Below are 17,390 nucleotides of genomic sequence, written 5' to 3' on the forward strand. Positions count from 1 at the left end.
GCTTCATGTTATATTGGTCAAGGATATTGAATGTTTCCTCGAGGTCTTTAAGGTGGTCCTCTTCCTTCTTCGACTTTACCACCATATCATCTATGTATACCTCCATAGTCTTGCCCAATTGGTCTTTGAACATCATGTTTACTAGTCTTTGGTACGTCGCTCCTGCATTTCTTAGTCCGAACGACATAGCAGTATAACAATATATGCCGGTTGGAGTCATGAACGTTGTGTCCTCTTGATCAGATGGTTCCATTTGAATTTGTTGGAATCCAGAGGAAGCATCCATAAAGGTGAGCATTTCATGTCCAGCCGTCGCGTCCACCATGGCATCTATATGTGGTAATGGGAAAGGATCCTTGGGACATGCCTTATTTAAATCTGTGAAATTGACACATACCCTCCACTTTCCATTCTTTTTTGAAACAACGACCACATTAGCTAGCCATCGATGATACGAACCTCTCTGATCATACCGGCCTTAAGAAGTTTTTCAACTTCTTCTTGTATTTTCTTGTTCCTCTCAGGAGCGAATTTTCTTCGCTTCTGATGGACGGGTTTAACAGATAAATCAAGGCCAAGGTTATGAGTAATTACCTCTTTCGAAATACCTGTCATGTCTGAGTGTTTGAAGGCAAAAGTTGATCTCCTTCGCGCTAGAAAGGATATTATATCCTCCTCTATTTTGCTGGGGATACTGGATCCTAGGAACACTTTTATCTCTGGATCTTCGGGGTCCAATAATACTTCTTTGAGGTCTTTCTCCCGAGCTTCCAGCACGTCCCTAGGATGTTGCTGTAGTTGCTATGCTATAGTTTGCTTAGCTGTTGGCTTCATTGACGATGAATAGTAGTTCTTAGCCTCCGCTTGGTCACCTACTATCTTTACAACTCCCCAAGGAGTTGGTAGCTTGATGCATTGGTGATAAGTTGAAGCTACGGCCTTCATTCCATGGAGCCAAGGCCTACCTAAAATAACATTGCAACAGGAAAGGTTATCTATAACACAAAATTTTTTGTATATATTTAACCCTTCGATATAAATTGGGAGGTTGATGTCCCCCAATGTCTTATTGGTTTCACCACTGAAACCGACTAGCACCGATGTTCTAGGAATGATTTCTGAATCCGGGATGTTCATTTTTTTGAGGACGTCATGCTGGATAATGTTGACCGAGCTGCCCCCGTCCACTAGGATCCTGCGTACATAATGGTTCGAGATAAATAATGTAATAATCAAACCGTCATGGTGAGGATCTTGGATGTTCAGCTTGTCTTCCTCATCGAAGAATATTCTCTTGTCGGTTGTTAATGTGGTTGAGACTATTGGATGATCTCCGTTGTCCATCTTGATCTCCTTGGCTAATCTTTTTGCTGCAGAGAAAGAAGTTCCACATATGTCTGAACCTCCTGAGATAAAATTAACTGCTGGTACATCGGACTTGTTCTGCTGAGGATCCTGGATCCTTGAGTTAAAAAAGACTCTCTAATTAGTCACCCGAGTAGTGGGGATAAGCGGTCTTCTCTCATCATCCAATTCGAATTCTTCTACGGGATTTTCTTCTATGGTACAAGAATCTCAAAATAATTCATAGTCCCTGGAGATGAAGTTGATCACATGTGCATCTGGTGGTGGTGGTGTTGCTTTCTGTGGGAGGTCTTCAGGATCTTGGGTTTTGGATTTCTTCCTTCCCAAGAGTTCTTTAAAGTGGCCCTTGCTCAGGAGGTACCCAATTTCTTTCCTCAAGTCAATGCACTCGTCTGTCGCATGCCCAAAGTCTTAATGGAAGGCACACCACTTAGACTTGTCCTTGAAGCCGACGACCTTCTCATTCTTCCGGGGCAACCTTGCTTTTTCTCCCAGATCCTTCATGGCACAAATCAAGCCATGAGTATCTACAAAGAAACAATAGTCGGAGATGCAAGGGTAATCTTCATCGTCATCTCCTTCTTCAACTGCTCGCACGTTCTGATTGTTGAACTTGGCGTATGGCTTTGTATTGTTGTTCCTATTCCAGGATCCTTTATTCTTCTCGGGTGTTTCTTGTTTTGTTTATCCCCCGAGACGATCCTGGATCCTTTTATCTTCTTCCAAGCGGATGTACCTTAATGCCCTGTTTCTGAATTTATCTAATGTCCTGCATGGAGTCATCACTAAATCATCATAACAAGGGGAGCTCTTTTGAATTCCCATCTTGAATGCTTCAACAGCAGTAGTCATATCAAGGTTTGGGATTTCTAGAGCTTCCTTACCGAACCTTGTAACGAAATCCCTAAGGGATTCATCACTAGGCTGGATAACGCGATATAAATCACTAGTTAACCTCTCAAATTTCCGACTACAGGAAAATTGAGTGTTAAACAAATTGACTAAATGAGGGAAAGATGTAACCGAAAAAGGTAGAAGACTTAGTAGCCATTTCAGTGCAGCTCCCGTTAGCGTGGCTCCAAATCCTTTACAAAGGCAAGCCTCCTTGAGTCTTTCAGAAATTGGATTAATTTCCATCATTTCCCTATATTGGACAACATGTTCCTCAGGGTCGGTGCTCCTATCATATGTCTTCATGTTGGGAGTTTGGAATCGCTTCGGAATTTCAGCATCACATATGGGCGGAGCGAATCTGGATAACTTGTGACTCCCCTCCGGTATCTCAGGAATTGGACGTATCACTCCCGGGACACTGGATATCATATCCTTTAGCTTTTGTAATTCCCTAGCCATGGCCTGGTTAATTCCTGAATCCTGCATGGGAACATGGTTAGTGTCTAAAGATATAGGATCGTACCAGTTACCTCTCTGCTGGGTGGTGTTTGGTACTCCAGACGAGTATCTTGGAAAAGAGGAGTCGGCAATAGGAGTGGGTCCTCCTGAAGCTATGGTTTGCATGGGGATTATGTCTCCAACATGGACTTCGGAAGACTGTATATGCTGCATTCTTGAAGATCCTTGATTCTAAACAAAGGATCCTTGAGGTTGGTAACCATAGGAGCCTTCTACCACCCAGATGATCCCGGCGGTATCATTGATGACCCCTGCTGAGATTGCGAGGATCCTTGAGCCTGTAGACCCACGGACCCTTGTTGAAGGATATGTGATCCTGACTGAAAGAGTGAGGATCCTTGAGCCTGCTGACCAATGGACCCTGGTTGCAGGATAGAGGATCCTAGCTGAAACATTGAGGATCCCTGAGCTGGTTGACCCACGGACCCTGGTTGCAGGATAGCGGATCCTGGCTGAAACATTGAGGATCCCTGAGCCGGTTGACCCATGGACCCTGGTTGCAGGATAGAGGATCCTGGCTGAAACAGTGAAGATCCTTGCGAAGGCTGAATCAAGGATCCCAGACTAGTGAAATCCAGCATCCTGGGCACTAGGGGAGTGAGATCTTCTGCTGGCCTCTTGTTCTTCCTGAGATCTTCTATCTCACGAAGGATCCTCAGGTTAGTCTTGTTCTGTTGCTCCATATATGCTTTAACCTGCGAAAACATAGACGAAACATCATTATTAGTATTAACCGCCGGGGTAAAAGCAGTGGTTTTCGAGCTCTGGAAGATTGGTAGTTGCGTTCTGCTTCCAGCAGTAGTAGTTCGTTGAGCTGCCGTGATTGGCGGAGGCATTGGTGGCAAGGTCCTCGATGAGAGAGGAATTGATGAGGGCATGGTTGACGAAGCAGAGGTGGATTGAGAGGCCATTGTGAGTGTTCATGGTATGGAAAAATGAAGCTTGATGAGAATAATATGGATTATAGCACCAATTGCCCCACGGTGGGCGCCAAATTGTTTTGGACAAAAATTAGCTAGGGATCAAGTATCCAAATTTGTAAATGTGAGGTAAGGTGCTAACACAATAATGACTAATGTATGAGCGTGATATTGATGAACACGATGATTTGATCACGAGGGAAAAAACCCTTAACCAAGATAGCCTTACTTTGGTCAAAACTTATCGAGGTAATCGTTGGTAAAATAGCTCCGGTCAAGGATTAATAGGATAATCTTTGGTCGAAGTATCTTAGTCAATAATCAACAAGATAATCTTTGGTCGACGAGTATATGGTTATCTCGGTCTCCGGCACAAAAAACCCCCAGACGGTGAAAACTATCACCGTCAAGTTTATTAATCAACGAAAAGTGGTTACAAATGTTTGTGGAGTATATGATCGAAATTACAATGTAAGCTAGTGTGTAGAGAGAATTATTGAATCTGCTCTAGTGTGTGTGAGAATACAAGTGTTCTTCATATTTGATCATTACTCTTTTAAATAATATAACAATAATAACAATATCTCCTAATTACACGGAAGTCCTCTACTAGTCGCTCCATGACTTTGACCACGTGCGTATAGTCGTTCAGTAGCGAGATAAGCGGAAGAACGAATCACACAGCCGTTGGTGATATTTAAACTTCGATCTTCTAGAGAGTTCGTCCATAACCAGCTGTGTTGAATTAGGATCCTATATCCATGTTCCAGCTATAAGGTGTTCCATGCGGATAATTGATGCAAATGCGTCTCCAAGTTGATACACCTGTCTAACACATCACCACACTAAATGCAGTCATTAGTAAACAAATAATACCGAGGATCGTCGATCCTTTATATCCTGACATATATTTCAAGTATAAACTATCCATAAGACAGTTAAGGATAAAGGATCCTCAGTATAAAAATCGTGGCCTAACAGGAAGTAATATCTTTTATTAAATGAAATATTATAACTAGATTTGGTATTCCTGCTAAAATTGTTTGTGATAATGGTTCCCAATTTATCGGGAATAGAACCACTAACTTTTTTGACAGTTGGGGCATCAAAATGATTACTTCCACTCTAGTTCATCCTCAGGCCAATGGCCAAGCAGAGTCTAGCAACAAGATCATCATCAACAATATGAAGAAAAAGCTAGGATCCAAGAAGGGAAAATGGGCTGAAGAACTTCGTTATGCTCTTTGGGCAGACAGAACTACACCCAAAAATGCAACATGCCAGACACCCTTCTCTTTGGTGTTTGGATCAGAAGCAGTAATTCCAACAGAAATGGTGGTTCCTACTACGAGAACCAGCATCCGTGATCCTGAAGCCAATGAAGAAACCCTTCTTGAAGACTTGGATACTATAGAAGAACTCAGAGACCTAGCAAAAATCAGAACGACAGCTTATCAACAAAGGGTAGCTGGGGCATACAACAAAAATATCAGAATCAAAAAATTTCAAGAAGGAGATCTAGTGTTAAGGAAAGCCTTTCAAAACACAATAAATCCGGCTGATGGGAAGCTAGCGCCCAAATGGGAAGGACCTTATCAAATTGAATCGGAAGTAGGAAAGGGGGCATACCATTTGCTCACAATGGAAGGCAACAGGTTACCAAGAGCATGGAATGCCATCCACCTCAAGAAATATTTTTTCTGATCAGGATCCACTATCATGAGTGGATATATTATCCAAAAAAAAAGGATCTAGGACCCGAAATCGGTAATATCTCTCTGATCTCTTATTCTTTACAATTTCCAATTATTAATTCAAGGATAACATATTCTTAACAATTTATCCTTTCCAAGTTTTTAAGTAACAATGCAGATTGCAATAAGAGGTTCAATGTCTAAGAGGTTGGCCACCTCTCCTTTACATTTAAGGTACTTTACTATTTCCCTTGGCCTTGCCCACGTTTGGATATGACCCCCTATGGTCATATCCCCTAAGGTTTAAAGGTTTTCACCTTTCTCACGATCGCCAGTTGCGCACGCTATCCAACGTATAGTTTGGGGCAGCGGGACCAGTACACGCTTAGTGGCTGACAATTTCGTTGTCTCCGGCTATATGGAGGATCCTACGAATTATGGTAGGCGTACCATACCTCCGGTTTATAACGTTTTCACGTTATCTCACGTTTGGGCTAAATCAAGGTTCGAGCGAGACCCCAGTTAACATCCGTATCTTTGGGCCAGTCCCCAGTTTGGGCTTGTCCCCAGTTTATTGGGTTTGTCCCCAGTTTATTTTACGGGCTTGTCCCCATATTACACGGGCTTGTCCCCAGTTACACGGGCTTGTCCCCAGATTACACGGGCTTGTCCCCAGTTACACGGGCTTGTCCCCAGTTGCACGGGCTTGTCCCCAGAATATTTGTTGGGCTTGTCCCTAGTCTAATGGGTTTGATCCCAGTTAATAATATGAATTATTTGAAGTGAATTTTCTAAGTTATCATTGAAGATCAAGAAACTAAGGATCCCGGATCCTAAAGCTATTCTAGTAAGGAACAATAAGAGTTCAATACTTCGGGTAACCTAGGTCTATCCAGACCTTCTGGTATGATCTTTATTGATTAACTTAAGTTTGATATTTATTGCAATAACTTTGGATAATCCAGTTAGAAAGGCTAATCTTTTAAAAGGTAATTTGATTAATAACGTCTTTAGTTGATTTCGGAATACTTTATCCTAAAATTTTCTTTGTATAAATTTTATTAATTAATAAAGATGTCTTATCCAAAAATTTATGATTTAAATATATTCTATTCTAAACGATTTTTAAAGATCTTTTATCCTAAAAATCTTTTACTCAAGATAATTTACCCAACTATTAACAATGCTAAACTTATATGCAACAAGTTTTTGAAAATAAATAACATGTAGATAGTCAAAAGATTTATATATTAATTAAAATAAGCAACAAGGACTTATTCAAAATCCTTAACCCGGATTTCACGATACGAAAAGATGGACCATCCATCCGGGTTAAGCAAGAGTTACTAACAGTTTAAAAGTACATGAAAATTAAAAACAGGGGCAACAAAGGCTTCATCCCCACAAACAGAGGATCCCTCCACCTTTGTCATCCCCGCATATTGTCTTATGGATCATAGATCTTTTATCCTAAATACTATCGTTCATTACAAACCATAGAAATTGTTCATAAAAACATCAACACCAATAAAAAAAACAGGCTCGGGCCTTATCTTTTGTATCCTTCATCGCCCATCGTTGCCTTGTTTCTACTTTCGGTTCCATCCAAACCCTTCACCCCGCTAGTTCCTGCTTCGCCCACGTCAACCATCACAACCTCAGTCTCCTCCTCGCCTCTACCTAAATCAATTAAGGCCTGCTTCCATTCTTTGATTTCCCATGTAGACTTGTCAAAGGATGGATCGTTGGCTTCGATAACTAGCTTGATTCTAGCCTCTAAGATCGACTTGGCTGCCCATACCTTCGCCTCTTCGGCTACCCGGTTGATTTCATCATGCATTTAAACGGCCAGGGCAGCAGCATGCGCCTCTATTTCTCTTTTTTCTTTGGTCATCTTAGCTAGGGCCTTCTCATTAGCAGCAGCTGTCGATCTCAGCATGGCGAGGGTCTTATCGTGTTCTGCAACAGTCTTCTCATAATGATGTCGGGCAGAGTCAATGGCCTATAAATGAAAGCAGAATAAGCCAAGGAAATACTTTGAGATAATGGAAATCGGTGAAGATAAAGGATCCTTACAGAAGAAAGCATGTCTAGGATCTGCTTTTCGGCATCAAAGGGGTTCTCCGTGTCTGAGCTTTTCTTTCTCTTGGACCCAGACTTTGTTCGAGTTGTGATAGGACGAGGCTCGGATGTTGGAGTCGAGTTCGGAGCCTTTTTCTTGTTGAGCATGCAGTCGATATCCTTTAAGGAGAACTTGGAAGCTGACTTTCCTGATTTTGGGGCACCTATGAATAGCATATAGCAGATAAGTTTTCAACTGCTAACGCTTTTTATTGAAGATTATTATTCTTACTTGACATGATTGATTCTGGCTTTGGTCTTTGAAAGGCTTCAACAGACTTGTGGAGAGTTCTGATTGCAGGATCCAGTGACAAAAACCTCCTTACTCTATCTTCAACTCCTGGAAGATCAATCAGCAAATCAAAGTTTTCAACTACACAAATAATAGAAGTGGTTAGCGAAACAATAAAGTATCCTATTTATGTTATCTAAGGATCCTGGATCCTACCCTTTGGTATCCACTTTTTGGGAAGATTAGTTCCACCAGGAATAGAGTCTCGTCTTACGAAGAAAAATTGATTTTTCTAGAGGGTATTTTTAAGGGTAACTTTAAAAATGGGGTTCTCTTGATTAGGTTTCGATTTAAAGATGAAGCGTTTGGAACCATGGGTAACAAGGTTGTACAGATACGCTAGTTCCGCTAAGCCAAACTCGATTCCCTCCTCTACGGTAATCCTTTCTATGGTGTGAAGGATTCTCCACAACATTGGCATAGCCTGAATATAAAAAAATTTCCGCCAAGTTGAAGAACATTTGAGTGAAATTGGGGAACGGTTACTTATAACCTATGAGAAACGGCTGGGCCGGAAAGCAAACCCAGGTTTTCGAGATGCTGTCACTGCGAGCTGTGGAATCGAAAGGTCGGAAAACCATGTTGATTGGAAAACATGATCGAATCTCATCAACTTCCGAGTTTGTGAATTTACCGACTTCGGAAGAAGGTGATTGAAGGATGTTTTGCGAATACAGTTCATCATGAAGGAAAAAGGAGGAGGAAGAAGATGTAGAAGCAGTCGACATATCGGATAAAGATAAATAAAAAGATGAAAGGATACCTGAGAGATGATTAAAGTGTGTGATTATAAAAGGATTATAATTATCACATATATAGGCGGCTTGTAATTATGGTTTATGAATATCAACCGCCTGACACACGTCTAATCATCTACTATTTTGCAGGATTTTGAATTTCAAAATGACAGTTGTGCTCCACTGTCACCCGCCATTTTGGGGGCAATTGTTAGGCCACGATTTTTATACTGAGGATCCTTTATCCTTAACTATCTTATGGATAGTTTATCCTTGAAATTTATGTCAGGATATAAAGGATCGACGATCCTCGGTATTGTTTGTTAACTAATGATTGCATTTAGTATGGTGATGTGTTAGACAGGTGTATCAACTCCAAGATGAATTTGCATCAATTATCCTCATGGAACATCCTATAGCTGGAACATGGATATAGGATCCTAATTCAACATAGCTGATTATGGATGAACTCTCTAGAAGATTGAAGTTTAAATATCATCAATGGCTGTGTGACTCATTCTTCCGCTTATTTCGCTACTGGGTGACTATTGGCACGTGGTCAAAGGTCGTGGAGCGGCTAGGTGGAAGACTTCCGGATAGATAGGAAATGTTGTTATTGATATTTTCTTATTTAATCGAGTAATGATCGAATAGAAAACACACATGTACTTACACACACACTTGAGCAGAAATAAACACTCTCTCAACACTAGCTTTCATTGTAATCTCGATCATATTCTCCAACACGCTTGTAATCGTGTTTTGTTCATTAATAAACTTGACGGTGATAGTTTTCACCGTCCGGGGGTTTTAGTGCCGGAGACCGAGATAACCATATACTCATCGACCAAAGGTTACCTTGTTGATCATTGACTAAAGTGCTTCGACCAAAGGTTACCTTGTTGATCATTGACCGGAGCTATTTTACCAACGATTGCCTTGATAAGTTTTGACCGAAGTAAGACTATCTTAGTTAAGGGCTTTTTCCCTCGTGATCAAACCATTGTGTTCACCGATATCACGCTTATACACTTGTTATTATCGAATTGGCACCTTACCTCACATAATAGATTTGGATACTTGTTCCTTAGCTGATTTTTGTCCAAAACAACAGTCTCATCTTTTAACATGTTTGTTTCCAACGATCTACGACTAATAGAAGCGTAACTCTGCTAGTCTCCGGTCACCAAAAGAACTTTTCAGCCAGAAAACTTCATTTTCGCCTAAAACTCAACCTTTTCGTCCCAAGCCTCTTTAAAACTTTAGATCGGAACTTTATGAACTTTTATTAGTAGAAACCCCAATTATTAAGGTTGTCAAAAGCCTAGGTGGTGGTCCCGTAAAAATGTTTTGGCCAAAAAAATTCATTTTTCTGGTGGAAACTATTGGTGGTGGTGTTCAGATAGTGGTGGTGGTGTTTGGGTAGTGGTGGTCAACGATGGTGTTCAAGTGGCGGTGGTGGTGTTCATCTGGTGGTTTTCAGTCGGCGGTGGTGGTGGTCAGCGGTTGTGTTTAGGTGGTGTTCAAGTTGAGTTTTCCGATAAAAAATGAGTTTTCCGGATACTAACGGAGTTGCGCTTCTGTTAGTCGTGAATCATTGGAAACATACATGTTAAAATTAAGGTGAGACTACCACCAGCCATTTCGTTAATTGGGACAGATAAAGACCAAAAGGTGTTAGTTGAGATTATTTAAAACCAATATATCACAATTTTAACACTATAAACCAATCATAATCAAATATTCTACACCAATAATTATACAGTCTCTTGTGCTATATTTCTACTAGATTTTTGTTTTCGTTTTCACCAAATGGATTCCAAAAAACTAAAGGGTGCTTCAAGCCGAAAAACCTCTAGATGGAAAGACGGTTCTAGCCAAAATCAAACGATACAACAACTCCCATTTCAAAATCCCAAACATCACTCGCAGTATCCTCAAGCACAAAGCATACCTATTAAAATTGTACCCGGTCGATTCACATTTCTCGCATAATGAAAACAACCATTTGACCCTTTTTGCGTGTTGTGATCCTTGGCCCACTACCAAAAACAACTATACGGTAACCCAACTTGTAATGAAGAAAGATAATTCATGATTTGTAATGACGAAGACGAGGAAGAGGATGAAGAAGATCAAGAACAACAAGATGATGAATAACAAGAAAAGAAAGGAATTATTAAATAACTGGCGCTCGTAAGCATTTAAATAACAAACAAGAAGTCACTTTACTAAGGCTTGGGTTCATATTTCCAAAGACTCTATAGTTGAAAATCAACAAAAGTACGAGGGGTTTCGAAGTTGAGTGCTTGATCATTACAAGTCACTACAAACTTAAAACCAGAAGGACGCATTGAGGACCAAAAACAAGCAATTTAAAGACATGAGGGATTACATCTAGAACTTGTATAATAGTGAGTATAAAATACGGCTTTATGCATTGAGAAACTTAATCTTGGATATTTTTCTCTCATTACTTTTGCTTCTCACATAGTAGATTTAGAGTCTTCATAAATGTAAAATATCTTTTTTATAAGCATTTATCCAAGCTAATTTATGTTTTGTATGGTTAATCAAACTCATAAATACTTCTATATATGCTATGATAGATTTAGCTTATATTGTCTCATAAACCGTAACAATCAGCAAGCTTCTTCTGCCGAAGGTAACTAAGAAACTAAATTTAGCCCCTAAGAACTTGAAATAGTATAAGGGCATGTTAAGACAGCAAGACAACTATTCTAAGTCAGCAATGCCTAAACAAAAGGCAACATATGCTGCTCTTCCACGTACAAACGGTTCCATAGTCTTCTATGTAGGCACATTTGACTTAGAACATTTGTGGTGTTGCCTTCATGTGTCCTTGACCCATTTTGTCATTTTCCTGACTCTAGGATTGACCTTAGGCCATAACTTGGTAGAAGCTTGTTGATTATTATTTGTTGTTAAGATGAATGGTAGACAAAGTTAACTCAATGCTTATGTCACCACTAGTAGAAAAGCTTACATTGATCTACAAACAATTAACTTTTACATTAATGCCAGCATTTCACCAACCAACTATACCTAGACGGGATGTAGATTGGATTGTACGAGTGTTCAATTGTACATCAACCTCCTTCCAATCTTATGTTACCATATATCAATCTATGTGGGAGAACATGGCCCTATAGAACCCTTTACTATTGTAATCCTTATACATTAATATTTTTTGTTGGATCTTGAATGCCACACGAGTGGAAGGTAGTGTAGAAAAAAGATAAGTTTTAAAATCTAAAGAAATAGGCGTTAAAGCTGAGTTGGTTGTGCTAAGAGGTTGTAATACCACTCTTCACACGCGTTAAGGGGCATTAAACTTTAGATGTGTTAAATTTTTAACAAATGTTAAACGGGTGAATGGTGAGAATTGAAAACTTAATTGCTTGGTTAATGTGCGTTAAAGTATTTATGGGACTAGTTAGGCTTTTGCTAGTTAATGGCTTGTGTGGAGTTATCTCGACTCACAGCATACGGCGTATGGCCTAAACGTTTTTTAAACTTAGCAATAGATTATTACTCCCTCCGTCCCATTATAAGTGTCTTAGTTTGACTTTTCAAGTCTTTCTTTTGCAACCTTGACCGTAAATATTTTTGTCCGTGTCATATAATACTTAATGAAAATTATATCAATGTGAAATACATTTAAAACTCAATCCATTCATATATTTTACATCAAGTATTATATAACACAAACAAAAATATTTTCGGTCAAAGATAAACAAGAAAGACTTGAAAAATCAAAATATGACACTTATAATGGGACGGAGGGAGTAATTTATTTTACGTAGATAACTAAATGTACAAGTCTTTGTATTTAAAAAGTCATGATATTATTTATGATAATTCATAATAATAAAGTTTATCTATCTTTAAGAAAACATTTTGGAGCCGACAGTTTGTGTCTGGTCCGCTTTTTAGCGAAAGCCGCGTTTAAGAAATGTCATCGCCCCCATGTGCATTAGCACTAGATAAATTCAACGTATGACACTTGTCTCATTTTGATTCGTCCCATGTAACCCAAACAAACTAAACTAACACCGCTCAATTATTTTATGTTTTGTTTGGTTGCCCCATACTCTTGTCATGTCATCCAAAGGGTCCAACAAGTTTATTATAAATACTACCCTTTACTAACCTTTCTTCATAAAGAGAAAAAAATAGACATACAAGAATCCACAAAAATGATCAAACTGAAATCAAATAGACTTTCACGGGGCCTTTCTAAGCTACGCAACGGCGGTAATAGTGGCAATCGTGGTGATGCAACTGCCATGAGATTAATGGGTGAAGTTAAATGGGAGTTACGTCCTGGTGGTATGCTTGTGCAAATGAGAGAGATGGGTGGAGACAATGTAATGGAAGGTGTCATTACTATTCGGGTCACAACGGTTTCAAAGTGGCACGATATTTCTATTCGTGCCACGTCTACTTTTGGTAAGCACTTTTACACTACCACTACAATTTACTTTTATTAGATGAAACAAGTGTTACAATGATTTTAATTAGTTCTCTAAATATTCATTGTTAAACAGGAGAACTTAAGATAATATTATCAACAATAACAAATTTGGAGGCTAAAGAGCAAAGACTATTGTTTAAAGGGAAAGAAAGAGAAGATGGAGAACACCTACACATGGTCGGGGTTAGAGACAACGACAAAGTGTTGTTATTACAAGATCCGGCGATCAAGGAGATGAAGCTTCGCAAATTAGCCAAGCCACATATTTATCGTACGATTACTGTATAATAGAGCTAAACAAATAACCCGTAACTATGTTGAACTTGTATTCCTTTAAGTACATGTTCAACTTTTATTTTACCTTCTTATTTACAAGGGTAAAATGTTTAATTGTTTGTATAATTAGGAGATTGTTGTATTTAATAAACCCAATTATTGGGTACTGTATAAATATAGAATGGAAATGTAATATTATAATACTAAGAGAATGAGAACTATACAAATTTGATGTGTAATGTATAACATATATATTTCTTAAATTCTTAAAACACGTTTTATAAAAATTTAAAGAATAAAACTTGTGTTATAATCATATTATTTACTGAATTAAAGAATATCACTATTATGTAATTGGATATAGAGACGTGAAATCAAAATCTAGACTTCAATAAAAGTCAAGTACAATATTTAATTGAAGGGTGAGATGAGGTTAAACAAGTTTAGATGCCTACAACGCTAACACATATCCCCATTTTTAATTTTTTTAGTAAAGCTGACAACTTGTGACATGTGTCACTAACAGGACATGACATTTCACAATGTTAAATAAGTTTCGATAATAGACAGATATACAGTTAAAAATGTGTCAAAAGAAGTTTAACAAGTATAAAATGTTTATGACGCATGCTCATTTAAGTAATAGTGTTAAATGAGTTAATAGGTCAACAAGTTTGTGGCATACTTATCAAATTGCGTGATTTATAACTCATCTTTGCCGCCCCCCCCCCCCCCCCCGGCGGTGTTAGAGGCGTTAAAGCGTGACATGGTACATGACACATGCCAGCTATATGAATTCCATATACTATCCTCTAAACTTACAAAATTGCACATTTCCTCAAAATGCAAGTGTTTAATGTATGATGTGCTCAAAACATAAATCTTTAATTTATATATGCAATTGCACCTTGTTTTTCTATCTATAAGGTTTGGTTTTATAAGTTTTAGGTTTTCATGTTAAAAACTGAAAATTGAATCCTATGAGCTCTGTCTCTGAAGTTTTTACAGCCACGGGAGCATTTGGAGAAGAGGGTAATTGTTCTAGTAATGATCACTAGAAACCTCATTTTGTTAAGGCTCGTTTGTCCTTAGTTCTTATTTTTTGGCCCATACTTGAATTCAGGTTATGTTGCCATTATAATGGACACCTGTTTAGACATGATAAGACATGTTTAGCAAAAATATGCACTATTCAATTTTGTACTTTTCTAAAAATAATTAAAATTAAGATACTAGAGTACATCATTTCTCTTTCTTGGTACATAAAACGTATAACTATCATGTTCAAACCACCAAAGTCAATAGTTAAACAAGTCATTTTTATGTTTGATGTTTGATGTTTGTGTTAATCGCGTCGTCTCTAACTTGTTAAACACGTTAAGACACGAACTGACAGTCCTAAGTTATGTATCGTCGTCTCTAATGGGTTCACTAAACCTACTTTTTATAATCAAGTATATGACACTAAAAAAATTAAAGTTTTGGACAAAAGGTGTTTAGGCTCAACCCAACCCAGTAACAAAATTACTCATTTGGTGTGTTATCGGCCCACCCATTTTGCCAACTCTAGTTTAGATTCTTTTTTTAATCAATTCTGTATCATTTGCCATTTGGGGTTACATATTCCAACATAATAAAATGTTTTATTTAATTAAAAGGATTGTGTGAGAAGAATAGTAATGAAGTCGATCATTGGAAAACAATACTTACGGTTGAGAATCAGCTGCTAAAGATGCAACGGAAGCTACTTGAGTATTTGTGACACGTGTTATAAATTTGCGTGTTATAACGATACAAAACCATTCGCTAGAGCCTCTTAGCGCCAACTCAGTATCAATTTACGTGGTGATTTCAAGTTTATTTGAGGATTTCCCTTACTATTGTATCCCTGCAATGATTTCCTTGTTCATTTTAGAATATTATCTTTAGTATAGTTATTGATGTTGAGGGGTTTCTGTTGACCTATTAAACTAGTTTTATACCCGGCCGGTGGCCGGGTTGTTTAATGTCATAATGACAAAACAATCGTTTTTGCATTCTAAACCCAAATAGTTGATATTTAAGATAAAAGTTCAACTCGTTTAACTTATGAGTTAAAAAACTAACCCTGAGTTTATTAATAATAACATCCATGCAATTGTATTTTTAATGCATAAACTCATGTATACATCATTGATCATCTCCACTTTATAATCATCCATCATTTTAATTCACAAAATCAACAACAAATATAAGCAATAATTTTAATTTTCTTTCTAGCAATTCATCATTAAACACAGAAAAGTTACATGGGCAACATACAAGCATTTACATACTTTCTTTTAACATGGTAATTGAACAAAAACAACTAAATAGAGTAGAGATCAATTGTTTTCACAGCCATTTAGCGGGTTTTCTTCGTTAACGGGCCAGAACTTGGGGTTTCTCTTTGTAGGGATATAGTCTTCAATGTATTCCTTGCTCCTAGTTCTTCCAGCCTTTGAATTTGCTAATTGCATTTTACATGATATTCCTTTTTGCCCTTTGTCATTTTGTTGATAAACTAATTTCTTGGGGTTGTTTTCTTAGATCCAGTACCTAACTTTGTAGATCATCATACCTCAGACCCCCTATCCTTTGGCTCTTCTATCCACCTTTTTGACATGCTGCTGACGTCGTCTCTTAAGAAGTACTTGAGGCGTCCTTTGTTCTCTCAATTTTCTCATTTATTTCATCTAGGGTGTTCTTGTTGATCAACACGTCCCTGCGAATGTTTTGCCACCCCTATGATGGTGACACCCAATTGAAGACACCCACAGCCAGAATAAATTCCCTTAGTGATCCAAAACTTATACACACACTCCTACCCCAGATTGTGGTACGATAGATGCCAAAACACACTCACACCAAATTACCTTCAGATACAAAGAAAAAAAAAGTGAACAAACCTTCAAATACAAAGAAGAAAATAAATATAAAAAAAGAAAACAATTGAAGTTTATAATCATCCAACCTTCATGCATATCATCATTGAATCATTGATCATCTCCTTTATATTCATTCAACATCCAAATGCACAAAATTAACCACAAATAGAAGCAATAATTAGTGAAATTCATCTGGATTACCATTTCAAACGAAGGTTAGACGTAATTACATCAAATATCAAACTCCACATCAAATGTCAAAACAGTAAAGAAGTTCATCTAAATTCAAAATCACACCTCAATTTCAAGTAGAGCCTTCACATTTTCAACCTGTTGGATACAAGTAATATGATTGCTAATTTGATGGGGCACATATTCGAACAACAAATACATATTTTTCTTTCAAATATGAATCTGAGAAGCTGATTAGTGCACCTTGGCGTAACCCTAAATGTAATATAGATCAAAATAAAGGGTGAGACAACAGTGATTTCTTACCTTGAAGGTATGGCGCCACAGTAATCGAGCAGAAACGGAAACGTGAATCAATAATGTTTCTTATTACTGAGCTATAGAATAGAGAGGAGGGTATCAAATAGAAGAGAGGTTTTTAGGGTTACCTTGGTGTTGAGCTGATTATTTATGATGGCGTTCAATAGCTACGTTTTGTCTGCAGCAGTTACCGGCTCCGTGAAGAAGGAGAATAAAAGCCGTAAAAGAGCGTATGAAAGAGAGAACCAAACTGCTCTGAAACTACCCCTTCTAGAAGCTTTCAGAGGAGTTTATACGGCTGAGATTGAATGCTGAAGACTTTAAACGGCTATGATTTTCCCAAATATTGGCTATGGGAACAATATAATATATAATATGAGAGGGAGGGAGGGGCATCTTTGATCCTTAAGTAAACATCAAAGTACTACACTATATATACTCTTTGGCTATGTTATTTATAGCTTCACATGTCTTGGGCATTTCTTTTGTTTTCTAATTCAAGTACAAATCTAAGTACTACACTGAATAAATTTGTCTTCTTTTCCTTTTTATATCTTTTATTATTTTTTTAATTACGGATGAAATGACTTTTGAGTCAACTGATTTAACCAATGTTTTCAGACTTGACCCGGACGTTGACCTGAACGTCTTACCGGTCAAAGATCGGACCGGTGTT

The 17,390-nt window shown here is 38.1% G+C and overlaps 1 protein-coding gene across 1 annotated transcript; it reads left to right on the top strand.

Annotated features, from left to right (window-relative positions):
- The first annotated feature begins 12,727 nt into the window (after nt 1-12,727).
- On the top strand, nt 12,728-13,511 carry LOC143622274 (BAG family molecular chaperone regulator 2-like). The gene is made up of 2 exons (XM_077093467.1): nt 12,728-13,015; nt 13,114-13,511. The coding sequence occupies exons 1-2, from the start codon at nt 12,763-12,765 to the stop codon at nt 13,326-13,328; spliced, it is 468 nt and encodes a 155-aa protein (XP_076949582.1). The 5' UTR covers nt 12,728-12,762; the 3' UTR covers nt 13,329-13,511.
- The last annotated feature ends 3,879 nt before the right edge of the window (nt 13,512-17,390 follow it).

The sequence above is a fragment of the Bidens hawaiensis genome, unplaced genomic scaffold (genome assembly GCF_021521415.1).
Source record: "Bidens hawaiensis isolate Kalapana, Puna unplaced genomic scaffold, B.hawaiensis_p1.1 tig00003115_1, whole genome shotgun sequence".
Classification (NCBI taxonomy): domain Eukaryota; kingdom Viridiplantae; phylum Streptophyta; class Magnoliopsida; order Asterales; family Asteraceae; genus Bidens; species Bidens hawaiensis.